This window comes from Eptatretus burgeri, chromosome 16 (genome assembly GCF_056783735.1).
Source record: "Eptatretus burgeri isolate ZD-2024b chromosome 16, Ebu_testis_v1, whole genome shotgun sequence".
Taxonomy (NCBI): Eukaryota; Metazoa; Chordata; class Myxini; order Myxiniformes; family Myxinidae; genus Eptatretus; species Eptatretus burgeri.
This window is the reverse complement of record NC_140976.1, coordinates 55,065,865-55,091,255: the sequence shown is the minus strand read 5'-3', so window position 1 is coordinate 55,091,255 and position 25,391 is coordinate 55,065,865. Positions and strand designations below refer to the sequence as shown.

Below are 25,391 nucleotides of genomic sequence, written 5' to 3'. Positions count from 1 at the left end.
CGTGATCGTCGGCGATACGCTGCCGGGCGCTATGCATAAGTTAGACTATCGTTGGGCATAGGTTGTGAACGCCGACAACACGCTCAGCATTCGTTGATATAAGTTATCTATATGTTATCGAAACGTTCTGTGTACGTTACTAATACGTTATGTATACGTCCAACTCGTTATGAATACGTCCAAAACTGGAAAAAAAACATCAATAATTAGCGTACGCCAGCGTTTTACATACATTTTGATACCTTGCCATACGCTGGCCAAAACGTCAAGGTGTGACAGGGCCCTTAAGACGGTAGTAAGGCAGGGGACTTTCACTCATAGAGTAGTGAATGCATGGAATGGTCTCCATGGAGAGGTAGTGGCAGCAAAAACAGGAGATAGGTTTAGATTAGAATTAGATAGGTACCTGGAAGTTATGGGGATGTTGATAAGACTTTTCGGTAGTTTGAGTATTGATGGGTGATTGTGTGTGGAGTGGTGTTGGTGGGGGGTCTTGTCAAGGGGGGTTGTGTGGTTCATGTTGTGTGTTTTTAACCAAGCCCATGCCCCCTCCCCTGAGGGAAAGAAAAATGGAAAAATATACAAAAACTACAAAAAACAAGGACAAATGTGTCCAAGAGCCACGTCAAAGGTTTTGTCTTCATCAGAAGAACAACAACAACAACGACAACAACAACAACAACAACAACACGGAGCTCTCTTAGAGCCAGCGTTCGCAACGCGAGACGCGGCGAAAAACAACAAACAAACAAATTATATATTTTTTTATTTCATTAATTTAAAATATTTTTTTATTTTCTTCCTTGAATCTTGTGTGGGTGGATTAGTGTTGTGTTCCCACAGGCATAATGGGCTGAATGGCCTTCCACCTGTGTTGTATTTCCTTGTGTTAGATAGGGTGGTGTCATCGACACTGGGTAAAACCTGAAATTAATTAACTTATATGACTTTTACTCTCCTTATTTTATTTAAATTGAATTATATACATGAACAATGTAGAACACAATTCACCTTCTTATCACTTCCAAGAACCTCCAGTTTTTCAGTACTTGGACATGTTGAACATGGAGGTGTGTAAGGGTGATTTATAAGACAGCTTCTTCCATAGCACAAAACTTCTGGAATTTAATTTTTTTTATCTTTAATATCATTATTTTATTAAAATTGAAGTACTCACTGCATATAGAACTTGAACACTGTGTGGACTATCTTGTTATATGAACTCCCCAGTTACCTCGACCACACAGACGTTACGCCTCACCCCTGTCTGTTTGCCTGTGAGCACGTTATCTCAAAAAGTTATGGACGGATTCGGATGAAACTTGGTGGACAAGTTGGGTGAGTGACAATGCCGAATCAATTCGATTTTGGTGAATCTAAATCCAGATCTGGATTCGAGAATTATTTAATATTCAAAGTGATTCTTCACAATTGAGAGATGGGGCCAAAAATGATATAAATATAAAGCATGATATTTCAAAAAGTTGTGCACGAGTTATGAAAAAAAAATTAGGTGGATGAGTTGGTTAGGTGACAAGAAAAGCCGATTCGATTCTGGTTAATGTCCGGGTGGAGATATGGCCCATCGGTGGCAGACAAAACACAAACTGTTCAGCCTGGCAGAAGAATGCGCTCTGCAGAGTGCCATTCTAGTTTGAACATGTTACAGCCCTGAAGGATTACAATGGGCGCACTACATTGTCAACGACTCACACATACATCGGGTCAGACACAATTTGGGAACTCCTGCAGGTGGGTCACAGAGGGCACACAGTAGACATCAAAGACAGCAACAGGTTCAAACTAGAAGGGCACTCTGTCGAGCGCATACCTCCACCACGTAATCATATCTGGCCCAATACATTTTTGAGACATAGTGCTATATATCAGTTTGGCCCTATCTCTCAATGGTGAAGAATCACTTTTTAAAATTCTTGTAGTCGGATCTGGATCCAGATCTTCACCAAAATATCAGTTCACCGTCGTCACAGACCCAACCTGTCCACAAAATTTCATCCGAATCCGTCCACAACTTTTTAAGATATCCTGCACACAGACACAGACAGATAGAGAGGGGTGAAAACATAACCTCCTTCACCCTTGGTGGCAGAGGTAAAAGGAAAGCATTCCAGATGCAACTTTTTCTATCATCGGTCATTCTGCGAGCTAACCAGTCGTAGCTGAACAGTGATGTCAGACTGCCAGCCTCCAAGCTGTGTGGATATGGTCAGAGGTACACTGAGGAAGTAGTCACGTATAAAAGCAGTAGAGTGGATCGAGAAACCATCGATATATTAAGTAAGCAAGTGGGGGAGGGGGGGTGGAAGAATGCAGGTGATGAGTTAACAAAAGAGAGGGAAAGAGCATATGAGGGAAGTGGGGCAGCAGCCAAACTTCGGGCACTGAAGTAAATGTTGAAAAAGGAAGCAAGGGTGATCATCAATTCAAGGTTCCTGGAACTGGAACGGCACTCTGTCGAGCGCATACCTCTGCCAGGCTGAACAGTTTATGTTTTGTATCCCACTGATAGGCTGGATATGCATCCAGACGTAAACCAAAATCGAATTGGTTTGTTCTCGTCACCTACCCAACTCATCTATCAAGTTTTGTAATATAGTGGGGCAACTTAGCATATAAATTGTGCATTTTGTGAGGAAAGCACCAAATTTGGCACACCGGTAGCCTATCATATTATCAACAGATTTGGATATTGGGGAATCTCAAATTCAGCCGCTGATGGCTGTGGCAGCCATTTTCCACTGCCATCAAAAATGTTGAGATGGCCCAATATCCAAATCTGTTCATAATATGATAGGCTACCGGTGTGCCAAATTTGGTGCTTTCCTCACAAAATGCACAATTGTTATGCTATATTTAGCTAAGTTGACCCACTAATAATCCGTCCACAACTTTTTGAGATATCGTGCTAAACATTGTTTTTGGGCCTATCTCTCAATGGTGAAGAATCACTTTTAACATTCTTGTAGCCGGATTCGGATCTTCACCAAAATCTAATCAGTTCATCCTCGTCACACACACACACACACACACACACACACACACACACACACACACACACACACACACACACACACACACACACACACACACACACACACACACAACATGTCCACAAAATTTCATCCGAATCCATCCACAGCTTTTTTGAGATATCCTGTACACATAGAAACAGACACGGGTGAAAACACAACCTCAGTGCACCATCGGTGGTGGAGATTAAAATGTCAAAAATAAATCTCATTTGTAAGAATATCAAGTTCATGTATCTACAAATAAGATGCAAGAAAAAGTAATCAATTTTGTTAATTGACTTTTCATTTCAAGCAAATAACCTTTGACATACTCCTCGCATTGAGTGTTGCTTCCCTAAAATGGCAGTCTGGGGCTTTTGTCCTATCATTCTGCATATGGACCTCAATACTCGAGACCTTGTCTACAATATATAAATGAAGCCCACTCACATGATCGATCATCGCACAAAACAAAGACCAGGTTCTTTATCGTTAACTTTTCAATGTTGTACAATCGGGGGGGGGGTGGGGGGAGGGGGTTGTAATGGTTATAGAGAATCAGCTCTATGTCTGGGAGGTCGGCAGTTTGATTTTGATCCTGACCGAGTCATACAAAAAGACTTTAATAATGGTACATGATGATGAGCATTTGAAAAGGATAGAGCACCGATAAACAACCACAGGTTGGCAACCATTGTGCAGGCATTGGTGGGCCGAATGGCCACCTCTTGCGGTTGAAGTTCCTTACGATAGGAACATTTATAAGTATTATAAGGGAACATTATGATAACAAGTCAGTGGTGTAATGGTTAGAGTGTTCCTTCAGAGTCCGAGAGGTCAGCGGGTTTAAACCCCGGCCGAGTCATACCAAAGACTTTTAGAATGGTACGTGCTGCTTCCGTGATTGATATTCATCATTTGGAGGATAGAACACGGATACAATTTCTCTCCAATTTACTCTCTGAATGTGTAAAGACATCATCAAGATGGCATGACCAGTATTTACTTCCACCCCCAAGCGCTTATCTGGGCCCTGGCCTAATGTTATAACACAAATTTGGTCGCATTCTGACCATTGGCTCTGGAAAAAGATTATTTTTGATGGAATTTACGTGATTTTCCCAAAAATTGACCAAGTCTGCCGTTTTGACACACCTCCAGTCACATGATCAACATGGCCTCAAGCCTGGTGTTGGCTTCGCAGTTGGGGTGGCTGACTTGGGATCCTAGGTTCCTGACTTCAAGCCCCATTTTCCGCTGAATTAATACCAGGTGGGGTTGACTCAGCCTGTCATCCTCCCGAGGTTGGCAAAATGAGTTCCAGTGTACTGGTAATAGGGACACTGCATCAGGGGCATAGCTGCGTCCCCAACCGATGATGCAACCAGCAGTCATAAGACTGCACTCGAAAGAAGAAGCATGACCTCCACAATTTAACATCCCTACCCTGGCCGAATGTTGTAACTAAAATTTGGTACCATTCAGATTGGTGGGTCTGGAGAAGATTTTTGAAATTTACTAAGTCGGCCCACGTGACCGGCACGAGCGTTGAGCCATGTTACCAGTCAGGAGAGGAACACGTTGCTGCCAAACTTCAGCTGGATCGGCCCAGCGGTTTGGCCGGAGAAGTTGAAATAGGAGACGGATGGACGGACGGTGCATGATGACAATACCTTATCTGGAATTTAAATTCCAGATAAGCTCAAAAATAAACAAAAAACTCCTCGAGTGTTATTGTGTCCCAGTAAATTGTCGGATCCAACTCCCAGATTACAGAACTACACAGTGAGGATGTGATGTGCTACCAATGTTGTGAATCCATCATCTATGGTCAATCAAAACCTGAAAATTCAACACCATACACTCCTTCAGCATAAAAGACTATTTCACAGATATTTCAAACATGAGCGGGCACACCGACCCTCCAGACTGTAGTACCCTTCTCGGCCCAGTTTCGGTGGGCAATGTGCTGTAGTACAGTCTTGGAAATGCACATTATAATTATTGTCAGAAATTTTATTGATTGCAAAATATACTCCATAAGGGCGTGGTGTTGGCTTAACAGTTAAGGTGGCTGGCTAAGATTTTTGGGTCTTGAGTTTGAGCCCCTGTTTATCCGTTAAATAATAACAGGTGGGTTGACTCAACCTGTCATCCCTTCTGAAGTCGTCAAAATGAGTAGCAGCTCACTGGAAACAGGGGGGCACTGCATCAGAGACACTACCACACTCCCAGCAACGATGCAAACAGCATCCAAACGGCACTCCGTATACTCTGGGGTCTTGGGGACACTGCATCCTCACAATGATGCAGCCTGTGGCTGCGTACAAAACAATAATAATCATACTCCATATCTATACTACAAGTCTGGTGTTGGCTTGATGGTGAAGGTGGTTGGCTTAAGATCTTAGGGTCTTGGGTTTGAGCCCATGTCATGCTGTTTAAATAACACCGGGTGGCTGACTCAACCCGTCATCCTTCTAAGGTCGGCAAAATGAGTACCAGCTTCCTGGGGGAATAAGCCATTCGAGTATCCTGCGTCGGAGTGGCGACCCGTCCAGGACTGTACTCATGAGCCAAAATGAAACTGCCTTGGCAGCCCTATGTGCCTCATGGTGTGAAAGGAATGGTGATATGGAAACTACAGGAGAGCTGTATGTGTGTTTGTGCGTGTCGTCCGCCATTTTTCTCGGAGATGAGCCAAACGGATCTTCTTCAAACTTTGAGGTTCATCAGTAAGTGTTGGGGAGTGCTTTAGGCAAAAAAAAAAAAAAAAAATTAAAACCTTTTGGGGATTTTATATGTATATATATTTTTTTTAATCGCTCTATATGGCCGAAACCTTTTAGCTACGTGAAAGGTAATATTAATAATCCCCGGCTCCTTTCTTTAGTGGGTGCAGGGAAGTGTTTTCGGTCCCCACAACAACAACAAAAAAAGGTAAAATAAAAATTGGATTTCTTCAAAATACCAACAGGATTAGAAGAGCACCGGGCAATGCCGGGTCCATCTGCGAGTCATAAGATAAAGAAATATGATTTTTTAATACCGGCTCCCACCAAAGGTGTCGCTGTTTCCAACACATCAGTTTTGGAGTTTTGGTGACATCAACATTTACTCCATTATAGTAAAGATTTACATTGCTTTTACCCACATAAGTGATTCCACTCTGCCGACCAATGCAAGGTGCCGTTTTGTGAAAAGCCATTTTGTACCGTTAGCCATGAAGATGCATCATCAGTTACCAACTCTTCCACGAGCCTCAAACCATCATGCATTTCGTTATTAATCGCTCAAACTCAAAGCCCTCCCGACCCATCGCAATGAGATGAAAGCTAATCACAGAATCATGCAACAGAGAGTGAATAAATAAATAAACAAGCAGTCATTGACTGGTACTTACGAAATCGTCAACTTGACCTCTGACCTTGTCTAATAAAACCTGTCTCGAGAGAAGGTAGCGACGCAAACCAGAAGTTTCTACGATGATTCTGTACCAAACCATCAAAAATCGAATATTTGACCTCACTGTGACCTTGACCTTTGACCGATTTTGACCAAAATCTAATCAGCGCTAGCCAGCACCCTCCTGAATCACGTGGTGTAATTTGACATTTGGTAGCTTCTTCCGTTCTCGAGTTATCATTTTTTGGATGTTTGACCTCACTGTGACCTTGACCTTTGACCGATTTTGACCAAAATCTAATCAGCATGAGCCATCACCTTCCTGAATCACGTGGTGTAATTTGACATTGGTAGCTTCTTCCGTTCTCGAGTTATCTGTACCAAACCATCAAAAATCGAATATTTGACCTCACTGTGACCTTGACCTTTGACCGATTTTGACCAAGATATAATTGGCGCGAGCCATCACCCTCCTGAATCACGTGGTGTAATTTGACATTGGTAGCTTCTGTTCTCGAGTTATCGTGCCGACAAACAAACAAACACACAAACACACAAACAGATGACGGAAGTCATCAATATCTTTAGATTTCGTAAGTAATAAATAAATAAAATTGACAAAGAATACACATTTTGGGGTTTAATTCCATTACAAAATAGAACCAGGATTTTACAGATTTGTGTTATTAAACTTGTGGCGTCTCATTTTAACCACAGAACTCCTATAATAGGTAATAAAAACATTTTGAACTGAACAATGTTTAAGGCGAATCTACTCAAACGTATATATATATAAAAAAAAGAAGTGGTATCAAAGTTTTTCCTTGTAACAATTGCCATTAATTTTTGTTCTTAAAAACACAAGGAAGTCACCCTTGGAGTATTCTGATTAAATACTGTCCCTTCACAGCAGTGTAGCGGTCTTTGCGGAATAGAGACATCGCGTTTAACTCTACCACACTCTGATCCCGTCAGTAAAAAGTCTTGCTACGTGGCTGCGATGACAACTACTTCCGTTTCGCCTTCTTGGTAACCGGCCCTCGTTCTCTGCTGCCCCAAGAAGGCGACTCGTAACCTGGGATCTGTGGAGTGAATAATGGAGGGGGGCAGGGGGAGGGGGGTCGTGATATTGAGTCAAATTAAAATTCAGAACCTTGCAAGTAAATGCATCATTATCTAAGATACCCGGCTTACCTAAAGAGAGGATGACTTCCCTTTGCTAGAGGAGACCTTCATTGAGGGCCTGAAACTTAGTGTTGGGGAATTTTCTTTATATAAAGGAGTACGTCCTTTGCTCCAGCACAGTTGGCGGCATTACGATACCTTTGGTTCCAGTAGAGTCATGCGTATCCGCTGGTGCTGAATGTTGGAATCATCGAGAGAGATGCTGACCATGACCTTGTCAAACATGCGCAAGGTCACTCCAGAAACGGTTAGAGATGGAGTCTGGTAACAACAGAGGACAAACGGTCTTTAAAGGTATCTATGAGCGAAAGTGTGGGCAGCCAGATAAATGGGGAGTTTAACTATTCTTCGACACTGACCTCTTCACAGAATTGGAGGTCAGGCTTATCAACACGGTCGAAGAATACCAAACCCTCGACGCCGTATTTGGGGATGAGTACGGCGATGGCATTCTTCCGCACGGTGAGCACAAAGGCGTCCTCACCAAATGTGCCACGCTTCTTCAAGAAGAGCTGCAGGTAAAGACAAGCAAAAAGAGAAAGCTTGTAAAGAGTCAAAAAAGAAAAGAAAAGAAAAGCAAGGAAAAATCGATAAAGTAGTTAAAATAAATCGTCACCTGCGTATGGAGATTAACCGAAGCTCTTTGTGCATATTGTGCCATCCTGTGCCGGTAGTTCAGATTGTTGCACAAACTCTGCTGACCCTGGCGGTCCAAAAGGCTCGGGAATGTGGCGTCTGCATTGATGCTGACAGCCAGGAGACGATGTACGACCAAGTCAGCATATCTCAAGGGGTCATGCAAACAAGAGAAAATGGCAGATGAGAGGGTTGCTGTTTGCGAAACATCAACAAATTAAAACTTCAAGATCTTAACCAACACTTTTTAGTCGTTGGCGATGAATTGCTGCGGAACCTGGCAAATACCTTCGGATGGGCGAAGTGAAATGGGTGTAGATTGGAGTAGCGAGACCATAGTGGCTGAAATCGCTCTCGCTACCGGAAGAGAAGTATATGGCTTGCATCATGCAGCGCGTGGCAAGAATGCGCAACAATGTGTTCAAGTACGGCTCCGTCGGGCTTTCTGCCATCTCCAGGCTCTCTGCCAGTGCCTTTGCCGAGTCTGTACGCAACACCATGTTCTGGCCAAGGATATTCAGAATGACATAAAATCTCAATAATACAGCATGGCCCACGTGATGATGATACGCTTTACAACTGTGAATGAAAAAAAACTTCATGTGTATGAAATAAATGGATTCATAAAATAAAAGCGATCTTCTTCATCGGGGCTGCAAGGATGGCTTAGAGGAACACACACTCACCTTTAAACTGTTTAGACTGGGTTTGAATACCAGCCCAGCTGTAAACTGTCATCCTGGTGCTTCACAGGCAGAGTGATCCATCAATGTGTGTGCCGTCCATTGGATGGATGACTGGGCATCCCATCTGCCGCCATCAATTGGTGGAGGTTAAAGATCGATTCGTGCCCTTCATGAAAAGTTGGTGAGCTATCGTCGGCACCCTGAACAAATTCCAAATTCCTACCCCAACTACTGTGAAGAAGGCAATGGCAATCCCCCCAGTGCAATCCTTGCCAATGAATTGCTTTGGCAGCACTGACACTCTGTAACAAAGTATGGTACATCAGGATCAGGATTCCTTGTCCGAAACATATTAGTTGCAACAACCATTGCGCACTTCCTCCCAAACAGATGAAACGATACTCTTCTCGGCAACAACCGGACTGCTAGATTTGTCCTTATTGATCGATTTGCACAATTCCACTGCGTTCGACCCTCAGCTCCATAAGAATTTGTGGCCTTTGAGTCAACACTAGATTTTGTCCTTCAACCGTGCCCTTAAAACATAATCGCACAGATTTCAGACAGGGGATATCTGTGAGCCATGTCGTTCCACACCGATACCCGTCTGGTGACTGACGAGAAAAGACGTGAGGTTCGAAAATTTTAATTGAGAAGGCAAAGGGCAACTATCTCATCCAGCATGAACCAGTGAGTCCACGTCTAATGCCTCATTCCCAAAGCATGGCACATCGTTAGAAGCATGCCAAGGTGCTGTAGAGTACCAGGACTGCAGTTTGTTGCAGCTCAAAGTGCTTCATCCCTGTTGGGAGTGCACATCGATGTTTTCCGACGCCACATTGGTTCAACAATGTTGCCCCTCTCTCTTCAAAGTCAAAGAATCGTTTCTTCCACATGATGCCCAACTTTTCCCACAAGGCTCTGAAGTTTCACTGAACCAATCGCACTCTGTCTCAGTGAATAGTATCGCCGCCCTACTCTTTTGTTATGCCGATGGACCACCTTTGGCTTCCACATCCGAAAATGCACCGAACTGTTTCTCCACAAAATTCACGTGATTGCGGTGCAACTTACCAGCCTGAAAACTCAAACTGTAGCTCTCTGTTCTTCGAACAGGCGAGCTAATAAAATCATCATTTTGTGGGCCATGCTGTAGTTCGCATCATTAACAAGGACAAATGTGTCCAAGAGCCGCGTCCTAAAGGCAATAACAACAACTTCTGATATTTTGTCACGTGCCTTGATGGAGCCAATAGCGAGACCCGTCATGGAGGCTCCTGATCATGACGAGAAAATCGTGTATTTACGAAATTACAACACATTCAATGGAATAATCTTTGAATAGTAACGTGAACTTTTCAAAACTTTAAAGCAAATGTCCGAATATATTTAAAAGTTGATGATAGACGCTCTCAAAAGGCACCGTCAATGCGAGGATGTGTACAGGCGTTTAGTATTTAAGGATATCCGGATCCTGTATATAAAAGAGCCGAGTCCTAAAGGTTTTGTCTTCACCAGAACAAGAAGAAGAAGAACAACGCGGAGCTCTCTTAGAGCTAGCGTTCGCAACGCGAGACGCGGATAAAAATGAAGAACGTGATAAGCGGTTAAGCTGGTGTGAAATTTTATGATTTGACTTGTGAGATGAAGAGGTGCGATACACACCAATCAATATACCATGGGTCCAAAACATGATGCTGGCTTAATTCTACCAGCAATGCATGTACAAGCTCATGTGATGAATCCTCCTCCCTGAACCATAAGTTTCTGTGCAAGATTCTGATGTACCATACTCTGTTACAGAGCATCAGTGCTGCTGAAGCAGTTTCTTGGCAAGGGTTACACTGGGTGGTTTGCCATTGCCTTCCCAGGAGTAGTTGGGTTAGGAATTTGGAATGTGGCCATGGTGCCGACGATAGCTCGACTACTCTTCGCGAAGGACACCGTAGGATCTTTAACGTCCACCAACTAATAACGGTAGACATGATGCCCAGTTTAATGTCCATCTAAAGGCCCGGTCACACCTTGACGTTTTAGCCAGCGATGGCAACGTGTTAAAATTTATGTAAAACGCTGGCTTACGTTGAACTTTTGATGTTTTTTTTTAAAGATTCGGACGTATTCATAGCGACTTGGTCTTATGTATAACGCATTGGTAACAACACAGAACGTTTCGTTGTGTTATAGATAACTTATACCAACGAATGCTGAACCTGTTGTCGGCCTACACAACCGATGCCCAACGATAGTCTAACTTAGGCATAGCGCGTTGCACGCATTGCCGACGATGTCGTGACGTAGCCTATTAAAAGGCTGACGCACAACGATTCGAATCATAACTGCCGTAGAAATGGAAGGGTCAAAATCGCGGTCACACCTTGGCGATCTTGCCAGCGTATGCCGACGTAACAAAAAGTGTGTCTAAAACGTTGGGGCACGTCGAATACGGTATGGGTAAGTTTGGTATACGTGAGTAGAACGCTAAATACGCTATCATAAGTCGTAGTAAGTAGAGTACGTCAAGAAATTTTGAACCTGTTCAAAATTTTACGACGTACTCGGCGTATGACACACGTTCCGCATGCGATGGGGATAAGTTTTACACACGATATGTGGACGCTTACACACGTCCACAAAGGCTACTTATAAGCTACTCATAAGTCGAAACACGTCGCGGTAATGTCTTTTTTACGCGAAACTTATTTCTAACTCATGTTTGACGTGCTTTGAACCAATTCTTTACGTAGTCCCAACACACATCGACGTATGTAGACGTATTCCAATGACGTCTTCCGGTCGACAAAAAAAAAAAAAAATTAACGTGTTTCTAGCTTACAACTGCCATATCAAGACGTGTTCCCAGCGGTTTTGGGAATTGGTATATAAAAATGGTGTTCATAAAAGGGGAACCCAACAGTGTTTTGGAGTCCTTTTTGAGTCGATGTCCATGTCAGCAGTATCAGTATCAGTATTAGTATTAGTATTAGTATTAGTAGTAGTTTGTTCATGTTGGCAGTAGTAGGTGGGTGTGAGGGGGAGGGTGTGGGTTATGATGGATCCTCCTTGCATCCGCGTGTCCACGGGTAGGTTCATAGGCTGCCACTCAACGATTTAAATGGATGCATCCCCACTATTGAAAGTAGACGCTTGCGCTCAACAATTGGATTTTTTTTACACTCAACGACTTTTAAACGGTACCACTCAGCTAGTTTCATTGTTTACAATGAACGATTTAAATTGCTGTCACTCGCCTTTGTTTTCTTTTTTTTTGTTTTTTTTTTGACGCTGGGGTTTGGAAATTTGAAGCGTTTCTTCTGAACGTGTTAAAACGCTCAAACTCGACTATTTTAAATAGACGCTGCCGATGGACAATTGGAATCATAGCCAAGCTAGACATCGAAGTGTGAACATCCTCGTCATGCCGAAGAAAAGTTTGAAGAATGCTGCAAATAAGTGTCCTGGCCGTGGCCGTGGACGCTGACGCAAGGACGATCCATTATACCGACGTCTTTCAGCCTATGAGTAACTTAAAAGTAACGTCTGTCGACGTGTGGCAACGACCGCGTAACGTGCCAACAACACGTTAATCATAGGTAGGAAATAAGTTTCGGGTACGCTAAACATTACCTCGGCGTGTCTCAACTTATGATTAACTTACAAGTAGCATGTGTTGACGTCTGTCAACGATCGCAGACCGTGCCTACAACTTGTGGCCAGCGTAGCGGAACGTGTGAGTCATACGCCGGCATACGTCGTGAAATTTCAAGCATGAAAAAATTTGAGGACAACCGAAAAGTACAACGTTTAAAGCCAACGTACAACGACGTATGGCAACGTACTACGACGTATGCCAGCGTGCTCTCAATGTTATCAAAACTTACCCATAACGTATTCAACGTGTGCCAGCGTTTTAGAAAAAAAATTCAAAAATCGGCATACGTTGGCTAAAACGTCAAGGTGTGACCGGGCCTTAAGGGACGACAGACACATTGTTGAATTGCCCTGCCTGTGAAACGCCGGGATGACAGTTTATAGTTGGGTCGAGTTGCCAACCCAGGATAGACGGCTAAGAAGCGAGTGGGCATATTTTTAGGCCATCCTGCCAGTACTGTTTAAGACAAATCAGCAAATATGATGGGATGTAATAGGCCTCAGGCTCCAAAAACAAAAGTTATCCTTTCTAGGCGTGAAAGTTATTTTCTATGGATCACCTTTCCCTCGGCTGCACGGATGAGGATGTCATAATTGGAGGGTGGCGGAGGAGGGTGACGTCGCAGCAAAGCACAGTCCGGGAACTCCTGTTGGATTTTCTTAGCCACGGAAATGTTTGCCAGGAGCATAAACTCCTCCACCAAGGAGTTGGTTTCCCTGCACCAGTACCAAACCACGGTTTAATGCTTGGCCAACGATCCGACAAGGAATCTGGCACAACTTTATTTAACCCGATCACCTACTTGAGTTCCTTGCATTGCAGGTCGATGGGGTCATGAGTCTCGCTGTCCATGTGAAAGCGAATCTCGGGAGAGGCCAGTACAAGAGCTCTGCAGATTGATCAAGAGGAAAACAGAAGCGGAACACCGAATCCATCAATAATTTCAAATTTTACAACCTTGTATACAACAGAAGACCATGCATCATTATGTAACAAGTGAAGTTCGGTGACCTTCCCAGTAATTTCTGTGGGGGCAGCCACATTTATACCCGAGTCGGTGCTTCATTGGCTGTGAAACGTCACTTCCTTTTAATAGCCAATCAGGCAACAACAAAAGCAACAAGTGGTGCCAGGCTCAACAAATCCCGCCCATTTAAGGCATAAGGTTATTTTGGGGATCAAATTTAAATTTGATACATCCTTAACCTGAATGTTGATTATAAGGAATAGAATAAGGAATATTTTTATCCCCCCCCCCCCCCCCCGGAGAGAGGGAGCGGGATATTGTAATCGTCCGGCTTGTTTGTCTGTTTGTTTGTCTGTCTGTCTGTTAGCAACTTTACGGCAAAACAGCTTTAGCAAACACTATCAAATTTAATCCACAGTTGGGCAATGAACCTTGGACGACCCCATTAACTTTTGGGTCCAATTGGTTCAAAGGTCAAGGTCAAGGTCACGAAAATATCAAAATCGTTTTTCGCTCATAACTTCGTCAAAAATGATCTGATTTACTTCAAACTAAGCTTATAGTGAACCTTATTATATTTGTCACTTATAATCCAACCCATTCCTACAGTGAAAAATGCATATTTGTGAAGATCGGTAAGGTCCGAAGTTTTGGGGGTCATGGTCATCGGTCAAAATTACATATTTTCCATTATATATCAAAAAAGGTTAGGAATATGCGTGTTTACTGTGGAAGACATATATCTAGTCCTTTATTGGCTTTCATTTGACACCATGACCTTTGACCTTACGTGGCCTTGAAAGGTCAAAATCATTTTACTGTCATAACTTCATCAAAAATGGTTTAATTGACTTCAAACCAAGACTAAAATATTCCTTATTCTATTCCTTATAATCAACATTCAGGTTAAGGATGTATCAAATTAAAATTTGATCCCCAAAATAACGTTATGCCTTAAATGGGCGGGATTTGTTGTGCCTGGCACCACTTGTAGTCTTAGTTTGAAGTCAATTAAACAATTTTTGACGAAGTTATGACCGTAAAATGATTTTGACCTTTTAAGGCCACGTAAGGTCAAAGGTCATGGTGTCAAATGAAAGCCAATAAAGGACTAGATATATGTCTTCCATAGTAAAAACGCATATTCCTAACATTTTTTGATTTATAATGGAAAATATGTAATTTTGACCGATGACCATGACCCCCAAAACTTCGGACCCTACCGATCTTCACAAATATGCATTTTTCACTATAGGAATGGGTAGGATTATAAGTGACAAATAGAATAAGGTTCACTATAAGCTTAGTTTGAAGTAAATCAGATCATTTTTGACGAAGTTATGAGCGAAAAACGATTTTGATATTTTCGTGACCTTGACCTTTGATCCAATTGGACCCAAAAGTTCATGGGGTCGTCCAAGGTTCATTGCCTACCTGTGCATTAAATTTGATAGTGTTTGCTAAAGCCATTTTGCCATAAAGTTGCTAACAGACAGACAGACAAACAAACAAACAGCCAAACAAACCGGACGATTACAATATCCTGCTCCCTCCCTCCGGGGGGGGGGGGGGGATAACAATAGGAACAAAGCTGCCTCCACAGACATGAATGGGAAAGTCGCTGAAGTTCCCCTTGCTGTGTAAGCCTGGATTGTTTCAGATGTGCATAAAGTGAAACAATTTGTTAATGATCCAAAATAGCAATTGTCAGATTTTTGAAATTTTAGTTTTATCACTATAAATTTTTTTCAGATAGATTTCAGTCTATAACGAACAATTTTTGAACAGTGAAGCCACAAAAATTCATGTTTGGATTAAATAAAAATAAAAATAAAATAAAAAAATTCCCCCGAGCGGGAATGCCGGTCATCTCTGCCAGAGGTCGACAGAAGCAAAATCAAATTAGGGGCATCTATAATCGATTCCATGGCTCGTGGATCTGGTCGTAGAATGCAGATCGCCAGAACAGTTGGTCACTTCAAATAAATGATGAAGGAGACACTTTTCTGAACAAGTGATCCTGACAACAGCAGGCGCGCTTTAATGCTAATTTATGTGATACCTGGGGTTCCACGACGATTTGAAATCAGTGACTCCGACAACACCAGGCGCGGTACTTGCCAAGTTACGTGATACGTGGTAGGTAACATGGACGTGCTGCTGTGTGATCATGATAGACCATGTTGTTCTCTCTCAAGCGATACCATTTATGGCTGCTACTGTACTCTGTGGCCAAGATACGACTCTCCAAACATAGTGTCAGAAGGTCGTCAGAGCGAAGTTTGAAGGACTACAAAATCGGAACGAGAGCAAATTAAAAAAAAAATGGCCCGTGTTGTTCTAGAATCTAGATAATAGTCCATAGTATCTGAATCATGAATAACATTTGATCTCTCTTGATAAATGAGGGAGGAGATACGATTTGAAATCGACGATTTTCGCAACTTTGACAGCCTCGTGACCTTGACCTTGGACGACCTTGAAAGTTATACCGTTGTGCATGTCTCATCGACCTCTATCCATTCCACTACTGGTTATTTGTCTCCACTCGGTTTGATTGTGGACAGACTGACGGGCGTATGGACGTACGGACAGACTTCGAGACTGGCTTTATTAGGTCATCTCTACTGAGATGACCTAAAAAACATGCACAAGGGCCATTTCAAAAATTTTACATTTGACCTTTACCATACTGAACCGCCCATGGATTCTCAAATGTCATGGAGCGAAGTAACAATACCACTTCTCTTGGTATCAGTAATGTACAGGTGCTGCTGCCAATTGTAGCTAAACAATAGACCAAAGAGTGCTGCAAATGGGTTTTTCCAAGTATGGATGTGCATTTAAACATGGAAATATCATGCTGCACGTTGTGCTGGGAAAATATCCACAGGACATTCATCAAACCACGATGGAGGCTTCGAGGAACCATTCATTGTCCTTCGTGCGGACCTACATGGTGGTGGGTGAATCGCATCCAGACTCGTCATGAAGATGCCATGCGTGAAAGGCTGACCGACCACTGCAACTGATTAACCATTCAGAAGGTCGATGTCATTCATTACACAGTGGAACGTTATTTGCACGGGGATTGTACAGGAGGCTGGCATTTCAACACCTGCAGGCAAGTTCCGCATACTGATAAAAAAAACTGGGGAATATATAATCTCACTCCAACGGGCCTCGGTCGAGCGCATACCTCAGCCAGGATGAACAGTTTACGTGTTCTATCCCACCGATGGCCCTTAACCAAAATCGACTCGGCCTGGTCTTGTCACGGACCCAAATAATCCACCAAGTTTCATCAAAATCCATCCATAACTTTTTTTTTAGATATCGTGCCATATATCGTTTTTTGGCACTATCTCTCAATGGTGATGAATCGCTTAAAAAAAATTATAGTCTCCGTATCCAGATCTTCATCAAAATCTAATCAATTCGTACTTGTCACACAGCCAACCTGTGCACTAAGTTTCGGCCAAATGCGTCCTTAACTTCTTGAGATATCCTACTCACAGACAAATAGACAGACAGACAAAAAGGGGTGAAAAAATAAACTCTGTCCACCATCGGGCTGTTAGGGTTAGAAATCATGATCAGCTCGCCATTCACCCGACTCATCGATAGGGTTAGCAACGTCAGGGTAAAACGTTCCTGGAGTACAACCTGATGGTGAACGAAAGACAGTTGCACTTGCTTGATCCACAATTAAGGAGGCAATGTGATGAACAGTGGTCACTAGTCACTGAGAAAGACATTCTTGCAGCTCAGGAGTATTGGAGGTGATGCACATCAGTGATTATTCACCCATTGTAGTCTTATATTATACTCGACCGTATTATAATTTTGTACCAAAGGATCAGACTGAACAGGAAGTATGATGCGAAGGTCATGCGGAAGGTGGGGGTGGGGGGGGGAGGTGTTCACTGCTCCACATCGGAAGCACCGCAAAATCCTGCGGGATTGCCAAATTTCCCTCCAAGACAACAGAGTGCCTCATCACCAAAATGATACAAAGTCCTTACTGCAGAAGTGGGGTTGAGAGGTTTCACCAGACCCCTCCTTAGTGTCCATACCTGGTGTCTTGATGTTAGTTCTTTGCCTCCAAAGATGAAGGAACCATTGGGAGGATATGGGGATGAGACTGTGAACGGCTCATGATTTGGTGGAAATGTGGGATCATCATTTTGTATGCAGCCTGTTGGTTGCATCATTGGTGGGAGCGTGACTATGCTGCTGATGCAGTTCCCCCTGCAGGTTAAAGCAGTAATTTTATTTATTTAATATATTTTAGGGTGCCGGCAATAGCTCGCAAACTCTTCAGGAAGGACAGCGCAATAACTTTAAAAGCCACCAACTAATGCTGGAAGATGGTACGCCAAATTTAACATCCAGCCAAAGCATGGCACACACATTGATGTCTTGCCCTGCCTGCAAAACACCAGGATGACAGTTTATAGCTGGGTCAGGATTCAAACCCAGGCTAGACAGCTCAAAGTAAGTACGCATACCTCAGTGGCATCCTCATACCCCTGAAATGTGGTTTAGTGAATAGTACCATTTTCATTTCCGCCGGTATTCCTCTTTGTGGATGGCAGCATTGTGTTCAATGATCAAAAGTTCAACAAGCTTTTGGAAAGACCCTTGTGTTAAGTATGAAAGGAAAGATATAAAATGAGGAGGTGATACAAGGAGGAACCAACTGTGCTGGTGTCACGTGTATGCTTACCCATTACGTAGACGCTTTTCCCTGAGAACTTGAGCAAGTTGGTTGAGGTGACGTAGGCTGGTGGCGAGAGCATCTTGCCTATTTGGGTCATCCAGAATGAGCTGGGCTTCTGCATACGACAGGGACGCCTGTAGAAGAGTCACTCAACTCTTAGGTGAGCAGCATAAATTAAATTCAGCAACAATAATAACTCTATCAACATGTTATAACTGTACCACAATATAGTAAGGAAATAAACAATGGGTTCATGTGGCAGTCAACACTTGGTGGTCACAGTTTGTGCAGCAATGGCTGTAATGGGGCACGGTCGTTGCTTCACTATATACAGCAGCTGGCAGAATGGCCTGGAGGAACACACACCTCCAAGCCATCTGGACTGCGTTCCACTCTCGGCCGAGCTATATACCGTCATCTTGGTGTTTCACAGGCAGGGTGATCCATCTGCGTGTGCCGTCCCTCGGATAGACGTTAAACTGGGCGTCCCGGCTGCCGGCATTAGTTGGTGGGTATTACAAAGATCCCACAGTGTCCTTCGCAAAGATTAGACGAGCTACCGACCTGAACAAATTCCAAATTATAGCTCAAACCTACAGGGGACACTGCATCAGCAGCACAGCCACACTCCCAGCAACGATGCAGCCTTCGTGCTTGTACACAGTGAATGAATTGTACACAGTTTGGGGATTCTTTAATATACAGTGGCCTGCAAAAGTATTCACCCCCGACCAATAATACCATGTTAGATGAATTACAAATTATGTCGAAACAATTTTTCCAAATTCACTTCCTTATTCAGAAGTGAAAAGATCAAACCAAAACACTGTTACCCTTGATGGAGGTCAGAAATACTTGCAACAACAACAACAACAACAAAAAACATGTACAAGTCAAAATTCACTGGTTGTAAAAGTATTCAGCCCCTTCGATCAGTACTTGGTGGAAGCACCTTTTGCAGCAATGACTGCTATGAGTCTTTGTGGGTAGGTCTCTACCAGCTTTGTACAGTGACATGGTGAAATATTTGCCCATTCTTCACGTGAAAATTGCTCCACCAAGTTTGATGGGGATCTTCCTCACCATAAATGTTAAATTTGGTTCAAGTCAGGACTTTGACTGGGCCACTCAAGAACATTTATTTTCTTCGTATTCAGCTACTCCAATGTGGTTTTAGCTTTGTGCTTCGGATCATTGTCGTGCTGAAATGTGAATCTCATACCCAGTTTCAGATTCATGGCTGACTCAAGCAGGTTTTCATCAAGGATTCTCTTGTACTTTGCACCATACATTGTCACTTCCATCCTGACAAGCTTGCCAGACCCTACTGATGAAAAACAGCCCCATAACATGATGCTGCCACCACCATGCTTGACAGTAGGGATGGCGTTGACTGGGTGATGTGTAATGTTCAGCTTGCACCAGACGTAATGCTATGAATTTAAACCAAAAAGTTCAATGTGTTTCTGGTCTGACCACAAAACGTTTCTCCACGTGCCTGCAGTATCATGAAGATGATTTTTCGCAAACTCCATACAAGCTTTTAGATGTCTTTTTCAGTAATGGCTCCTATCTTGCCACCTGTCCATGGAGGCCAGCTTTGTGAAGGGAACGGGATATTGTTGATTAACACTGACCCCCATCTCGGACATAGAGCCTTGCAGATCTTTCAGTCATTGCTGGATTTACAGTGACATCCTGAACCAGTGCCCTGCTTGTCCGGATGCTGAATTTGGATGGGTGACCCGATCTGGGTAGAGTCTGGGTGGTATGATACGTCTTCCTCTTCAGTGATGGATTTCACTGTACTCAAAGGGATAATGAGTGACTTTGAAATCTTCTTATAACCTTCTCCTGAACGGTGCTTCTCCACCACTTTATGTCTGAATTCTTTGGAAAGCTCCTTGGTCTTCATGTTTGCCTTGTTGATTGACCAAGTGAGTTGAACTTTAAAACTCCTGAGATAAGTGTAGAAGCATAATTTTTAATTCAAACCACTAATTACATACAGGTGAAACATATTACACTTATTTTGTAACATTTGAAACAAATAATTTGCTCCTGAAGTGATTGAGGGTGAATTAGGAAAAGGATTTGAAAACCTAATGCAACTGAGAATCATCTGATTTTCTCTGTTAATGAAACTGATTCACATTTCATCTAATTTTATTTTATCTTTATCACCTTGCAGTAGTTTATGAAGACTCCACATATTAAGTTTGATTTAAAAGCATTATGAAATAAGCCCAGGTGGCATCAAAATGTGAAAACTTTGAAGGGGGTGAATACTTTTGTCAGCCACTGTTTTTCAGACATGCATGTCAGGGTAACCACACATTTCTTATGAAAGAATTGCAGGTTATTGTCAAGGTCAAATTTTCATTTTTCTACAGAAAATACAGTGAATAAGTTATTACCATCAGTTTTGCAAAAGCTATTTTGTTGTACTGATGATAAGACTTGCTCTGACAATGTAGTTATTATTGAGAAAAAAAGAAAATTACAACATACAGTATCTGTTTCATAATGAAATTTCATATTACATCCCAAAGGCATATATTATTTAAAATATTAGAAGGCGAAGTGTGTATTATTAAAAATGGCGACATGAAATAAAGTGTTAAGATCTGCATAAATATAACTCAGCTATGAAAGTTTACCAAGTTTAGACAAAAATAATACTCAACGAAACGTCAAATCAATGCTGCACATATCTTCCAACACAATGTTGAAACTTGGTCGGTCTACACAACAGAGACCTTGAGACCTCGGGGTAAGAAATGATAATGGGAAACAATTAGAATTCTTATTCATCCCCCATCCATAGTTATTTCTCACCTCACCTCACCCACGTGACCGCCGATACTCCCGTGTGCAGTTAAAACAACCACGATAACATGATTATGTGGCGCTTAAAATACATCGTCGCGTCAGCAATCAGCTAATGCCAACCTCTCCACCAAAGTAGGAAGGCAGAGGATGAGCCAAATGTTTAATTTAAAAGGAGGCAATCTATAAACTGGTGACATGGCGATGCAAGCATGGGACGTGGGGAGAAAAGACGTGCACTTAAACTTTGGCTTAATAATAATTTATTTACAATAATAAATAAGGAATATGGGATATTGGGAAACATGACGGACGTTTTCTTTGTCAGTCAGACTCGTACTCGACACATAATACTGACTGCACAAACAAATCGACAATTAAACACGAATCAAAGAGTTTGGATGAAATTTAATGAAAACGATATTTAATACACAAACTCACTGCAAAATTGATCACCGCAAATAAATCGGTCGACGATGGTTGTTCGAATTGTGAGACCGCGAGGAAATCAGTAAATGCCACCTTTTGACCGGAAACATCATCCACCGTAACAAAATGGACCGCTCCCGGACCTCTCCGAAAGCCTTCCAAATGCTTCCCAATGTTGTTACATCAAGTGTCAAAAACCCTGGAAATTTCCCGACTTTATCGGTGTTTTAGCCATTTTCACCTGTTTTCCCGACCGGGAAAACACATCTTAAATTCCCAGGATTACTCTACTTTTCCCGGTAGTGTGGGGACCCTGACATATACATTTTGTTTTGTACTCGATATCTTTTTAAAAGTCACATTTTTGCAATTGTGCTGCTCTCACAGGTTACATTACGAGGTGTGTTCTACAAATAATATAAAAATAATAATTTTTTTATTCCAATATACATATTTGTCCAGATAATTAGCAAGAAAATGTAAAAACAAAAACATTTTTATCGATAAATCTCTCTATACTTTTTGCCATCTCCTGGATTATTGTGATCATCTCGTTTGTAGAACTTCCTGAATGCCACACAGATGTCTCGGCTGTATTTTGGCACTCTGACTTCTTTTCAGACAAGCTTTCCAAAGTCGACTGCATCACCGATAACATTGGACCGCAGTGTCACAGGAAACCATCTTACCTTGGAATTGATAATACTTTTGGTGAATTTGGTGGAAATAATCTCTGCCTCTTTATTCACCTCCCAGATGCAGGAAAATGCCAGCCTGGTTAACAAAAAAAAAAGGCCCAAAGGTTATGGAACAGGAAAACTGTAAGGTTAGAAATCGGTCGCAAACATTTAAGCAATGTGACAGTTTTGACCTGTACTTGAACTAATCAACATTCATTCATATTATTAAAACTAGTTAGCTTAGTTAAATGTTTCAAAAAAAATGTACAAACGGCTGCCAAGCCAAGAGTTATACAGCAGAGCAGAGATCGAGGTAATCAGTAGGCAATGCGGCCAATTAATGTGCTGATAGTGACTTTAACGGCAAGTACACAGGAATTTAAAGCTGGTCATCCTGTACCATTTCACATCCGACCACCTGCGATTCCAAATTCTGTGATTACCTGTCAACATTACAGCGTAGAGAACACAAATCTGAACTCAGCAGTGGAGGAACCATGTCGATTCTCTAAACAGAAATGACAAAACAGTTTCCAATCAGTGGTCTGTCGGTTGTTAAGATCAATATCCGAGTTGCTGACCCTACAAAATACAAGGAACCAAGCCCGAGACCAATATTACCTTTTCACAAAGATAAACTGTTGTACCACGTTCCGCTGCCTCCTTGTCCAAACTTGTGTTGGGGCGGATGAAGTGAGAAACGTCAGCGATGTGGACTCCGACCTGGAGAAGCAAGTATCGTATTGTTTCGGGACTTATGATCTTCTATCATTGCCTGATAAATCCCAAAACTGATATCAACACATTTGCCTTTTTGCTTCCTCTTCTTCTTCTTCTGCTTCTTCTCAATTGCAGCACATGGATGCTCGTAGCATCACTGCTTGAGAGCATAGCTGTACTGCTGAAAGCAGGAATTTTCAGAATTTGGTAAGGATGTCCACAAATACTCACAAACACTGTGGGATTTTTAATGTCCACCAACTCATGCAAGTTTAACGTCCATCGATGGAACGATGCAACTTCATGACTATGAAACACCAACCTAACAGTTTATGGCCAGGCAGAGAATCAAATCCACACCAGACAGCTGAGATGTAAATAAGGATGTCAGAAATGACACAAACAACAGGCAAGAAAAACTAAATATAACGTGTAAAAGATGGTACATAAATGACGGTAAAGTTTGGAATTCTATTTTTTCCCCGCCACATCCTTTAAAACCCCCTGTTTTATTTAAATTTAATTACATATTTGAATACTGCAGAACACAAAACACCTTCTTGGCACTTTCAAAACCCTTCCGTTTAGCAGAACTTGGACAAAATATCAAGCCATCTCGACCAATCACATTTTCCACTTGCTCTCTCACGTTGGGGAACATCAAGATTCAGATTCAGACAAAAATCGTAGCTCAGAGGAAATATAGATTTTGTGCGAGGAATCGCAAAGCAAGTCAGTTGCAACCTTCCTTAAAAAAGTTGCAACCAAGTTGCAACCTTAAAAACAACCTTCCCATGTCCTTTTTCTCAAGACTGCATGGGGTAAGGTGTTCTATTAACTCTCTCATATTATTTTTGTGGTACGTTCAATCTTGTTTGTATTCCGGTTAAAGGGGATGAGCACATTGCTCTATGCTGTCAGAGGAAGTCAGAGTTAAGTTGGTGAGGTCCACCAGCATGGCTGTTTGAAATGACTGGTAAATTTGCAACAATTCCAGTCCACCAATGATCACAAACATACTGTTACGTTTGAGGGGGGGGGGGTATGCATTCAAAGGGTAATTAGGATGTTTAATTAGGTATGCCATGCTGTTCGAGTGTACCAGGATCTTGATGTAATAAGTAGCAATTCAGTGGTGATAAGTTGTCTAGTAAATGTCCATTTCTTCAAGGGGGAAATGATAATTGTCACGTAATTAGATAGGGACACGGGATAGGGTAAGTGTGTCTGCGTAAACCCCTTTTAGTAGTCCCTGGAGGCTGGCCGTGACGTCACAGGACAGTGCTGCGGATGGCTCCGCCCTGTGATCACGATTGGCGGAAGGCGACGGCGGTGGGCCAATCAACGGCTCGATTGGAAGTGACGAGGATGGGAGGATAAAAACGTTCTGTTCGGGGTCGAAAAGGAAGAGGAAGAAGATCGGGACAAAAAGATCGTGTTTTTTTGGTGTGGAAGCTGTTGCGCGGAGAGCGTGCTTGTTGTTGTGCTGATTCGATCATGTTCTTCATCGTGTCTTGGAGCCTTGCTGAGCCTCGTGCCTCACTTTGGTTGGCTCTGGGGTTCTGCTGACTCGGAGTACGGGGTCGAACGGCGGGCGGACCTGCCTCCCTCTCCTGCTCGCAATTTGGCGCCAGAACTGGTTCCCTGGCGGCTGTGAGCGGACTTGGGCCAAGACCAGGAGGTCGACAGCACCACGGTTTCTCCTGCCCCCCTAACGAGAGCAAGGCCAGCTCGTCCGACGCCAATCCAGGGACAGTTGCGTCCACACCATGGTCCAGCCTGACCACCAGAAATAGCTACGTTTTGTGTGTGTGTGTGTGTGTGTGTGTGTGTGTGTGTGTGTGTGTGTGTGTGTGTGTGTGTGTGTGTGTGTGTGTGTGTGTGTGTACTTGGAGCCTTAGAGGGTTTGAGATCTGTATATTCATTGGAATCGTCTGCGTTTTCCCCACGCCCGATCCCACACCATCCCGTCGAATCGCCCCGGATCCCTCTTCTTGCCGAGTCTTGTTATTTCTGGTTAATAATAAAAACAAATAAACATCATCAACTCAGTGAAAAGTGACTCGTGCCACCTTCCTCGTCCCGTTTGCGGTAGAGCGATTAGAACCGCCATGTTTGGGTTATAAATAAATAAACCGCCTCCATCGTTTCGGCTCATTCTACGTTGGCGGGACTGTTCAAGTCCCGTGGACGTCACAATACATTGGCAGAAATGTCTTTGATGAGGATTGTTAACACCGATGTGACCCCTCAATAGCAGACCAAATGAGACATTCCATCTCTCGCTGTGGAATGTTGCACCATTCTTTAAGCAGGGCAATTTCCAATTGATCAACAGACTGTGTGCACAATGGTCGACTAAAAACATGCTTCCATAGGATGTGCCAAGCATGTTCAATCAAACTTATGACTGAGGATCTTCAGCACAGCGATTCATGCGAGTGATG

General features: G+C 42.7%; 1 protein-coding gene across 5 annotated transcripts in view; it reads right to left on the bottom strand.

The window, feature by feature from the left end:
• Positions 1-7,062: 7,062 nt before the first annotated feature.
• DIS3 (DIS3 exosome endoribonuclease and 3'-5' exoribonuclease) overlaps positions 7,063-25,391 on the bottom strand; it is a 61,517-nt gene continuing 43,188 nt past the window's right edge. For all 5 annotated transcript variants that reach the window (XM_085859835.1, XM_085859833.1, XM_085859832.1 and 2 more), the window contains exons 12-22: positions 22,846-22,947; positions 22,668-22,732; positions 22,234-22,318; positions 18,293-18,420; positions 13,399-13,485; positions 13,156-13,312; positions 8,547-8,761; positions 8,239-8,407; positions 7,982-8,134; positions 7,761-7,883; positions 7,063-7,519 (exon numbers count right to left, since the gene is read on the bottom strand). In XM_085859835.1, coding sequence (XP_085715961.1) covers positions 7,445-7,519; positions 7,761-7,883; positions 7,982-8,134; positions 8,239-8,407; positions 8,547-8,761; positions 13,156-13,312; positions 13,399-13,485; positions 18,293-18,420; positions 22,234-22,318; positions 22,668-22,732; positions 22,846-22,947 — 1,359 coding nt within the window. In that variant the 3' untranslated portion in view covers positions 7,063-7,444. The remainder of the gene's footprint in view (positions 7,520-7,760; positions 7,884-7,981; positions 8,135-8,238; positions 8,408-8,546; positions 8,762-13,155; positions 13,313-13,398; positions 13,486-18,292; positions 18,421-22,233; positions 22,319-22,667; positions 22,733-22,845; positions 22,948-25,391) is intronic.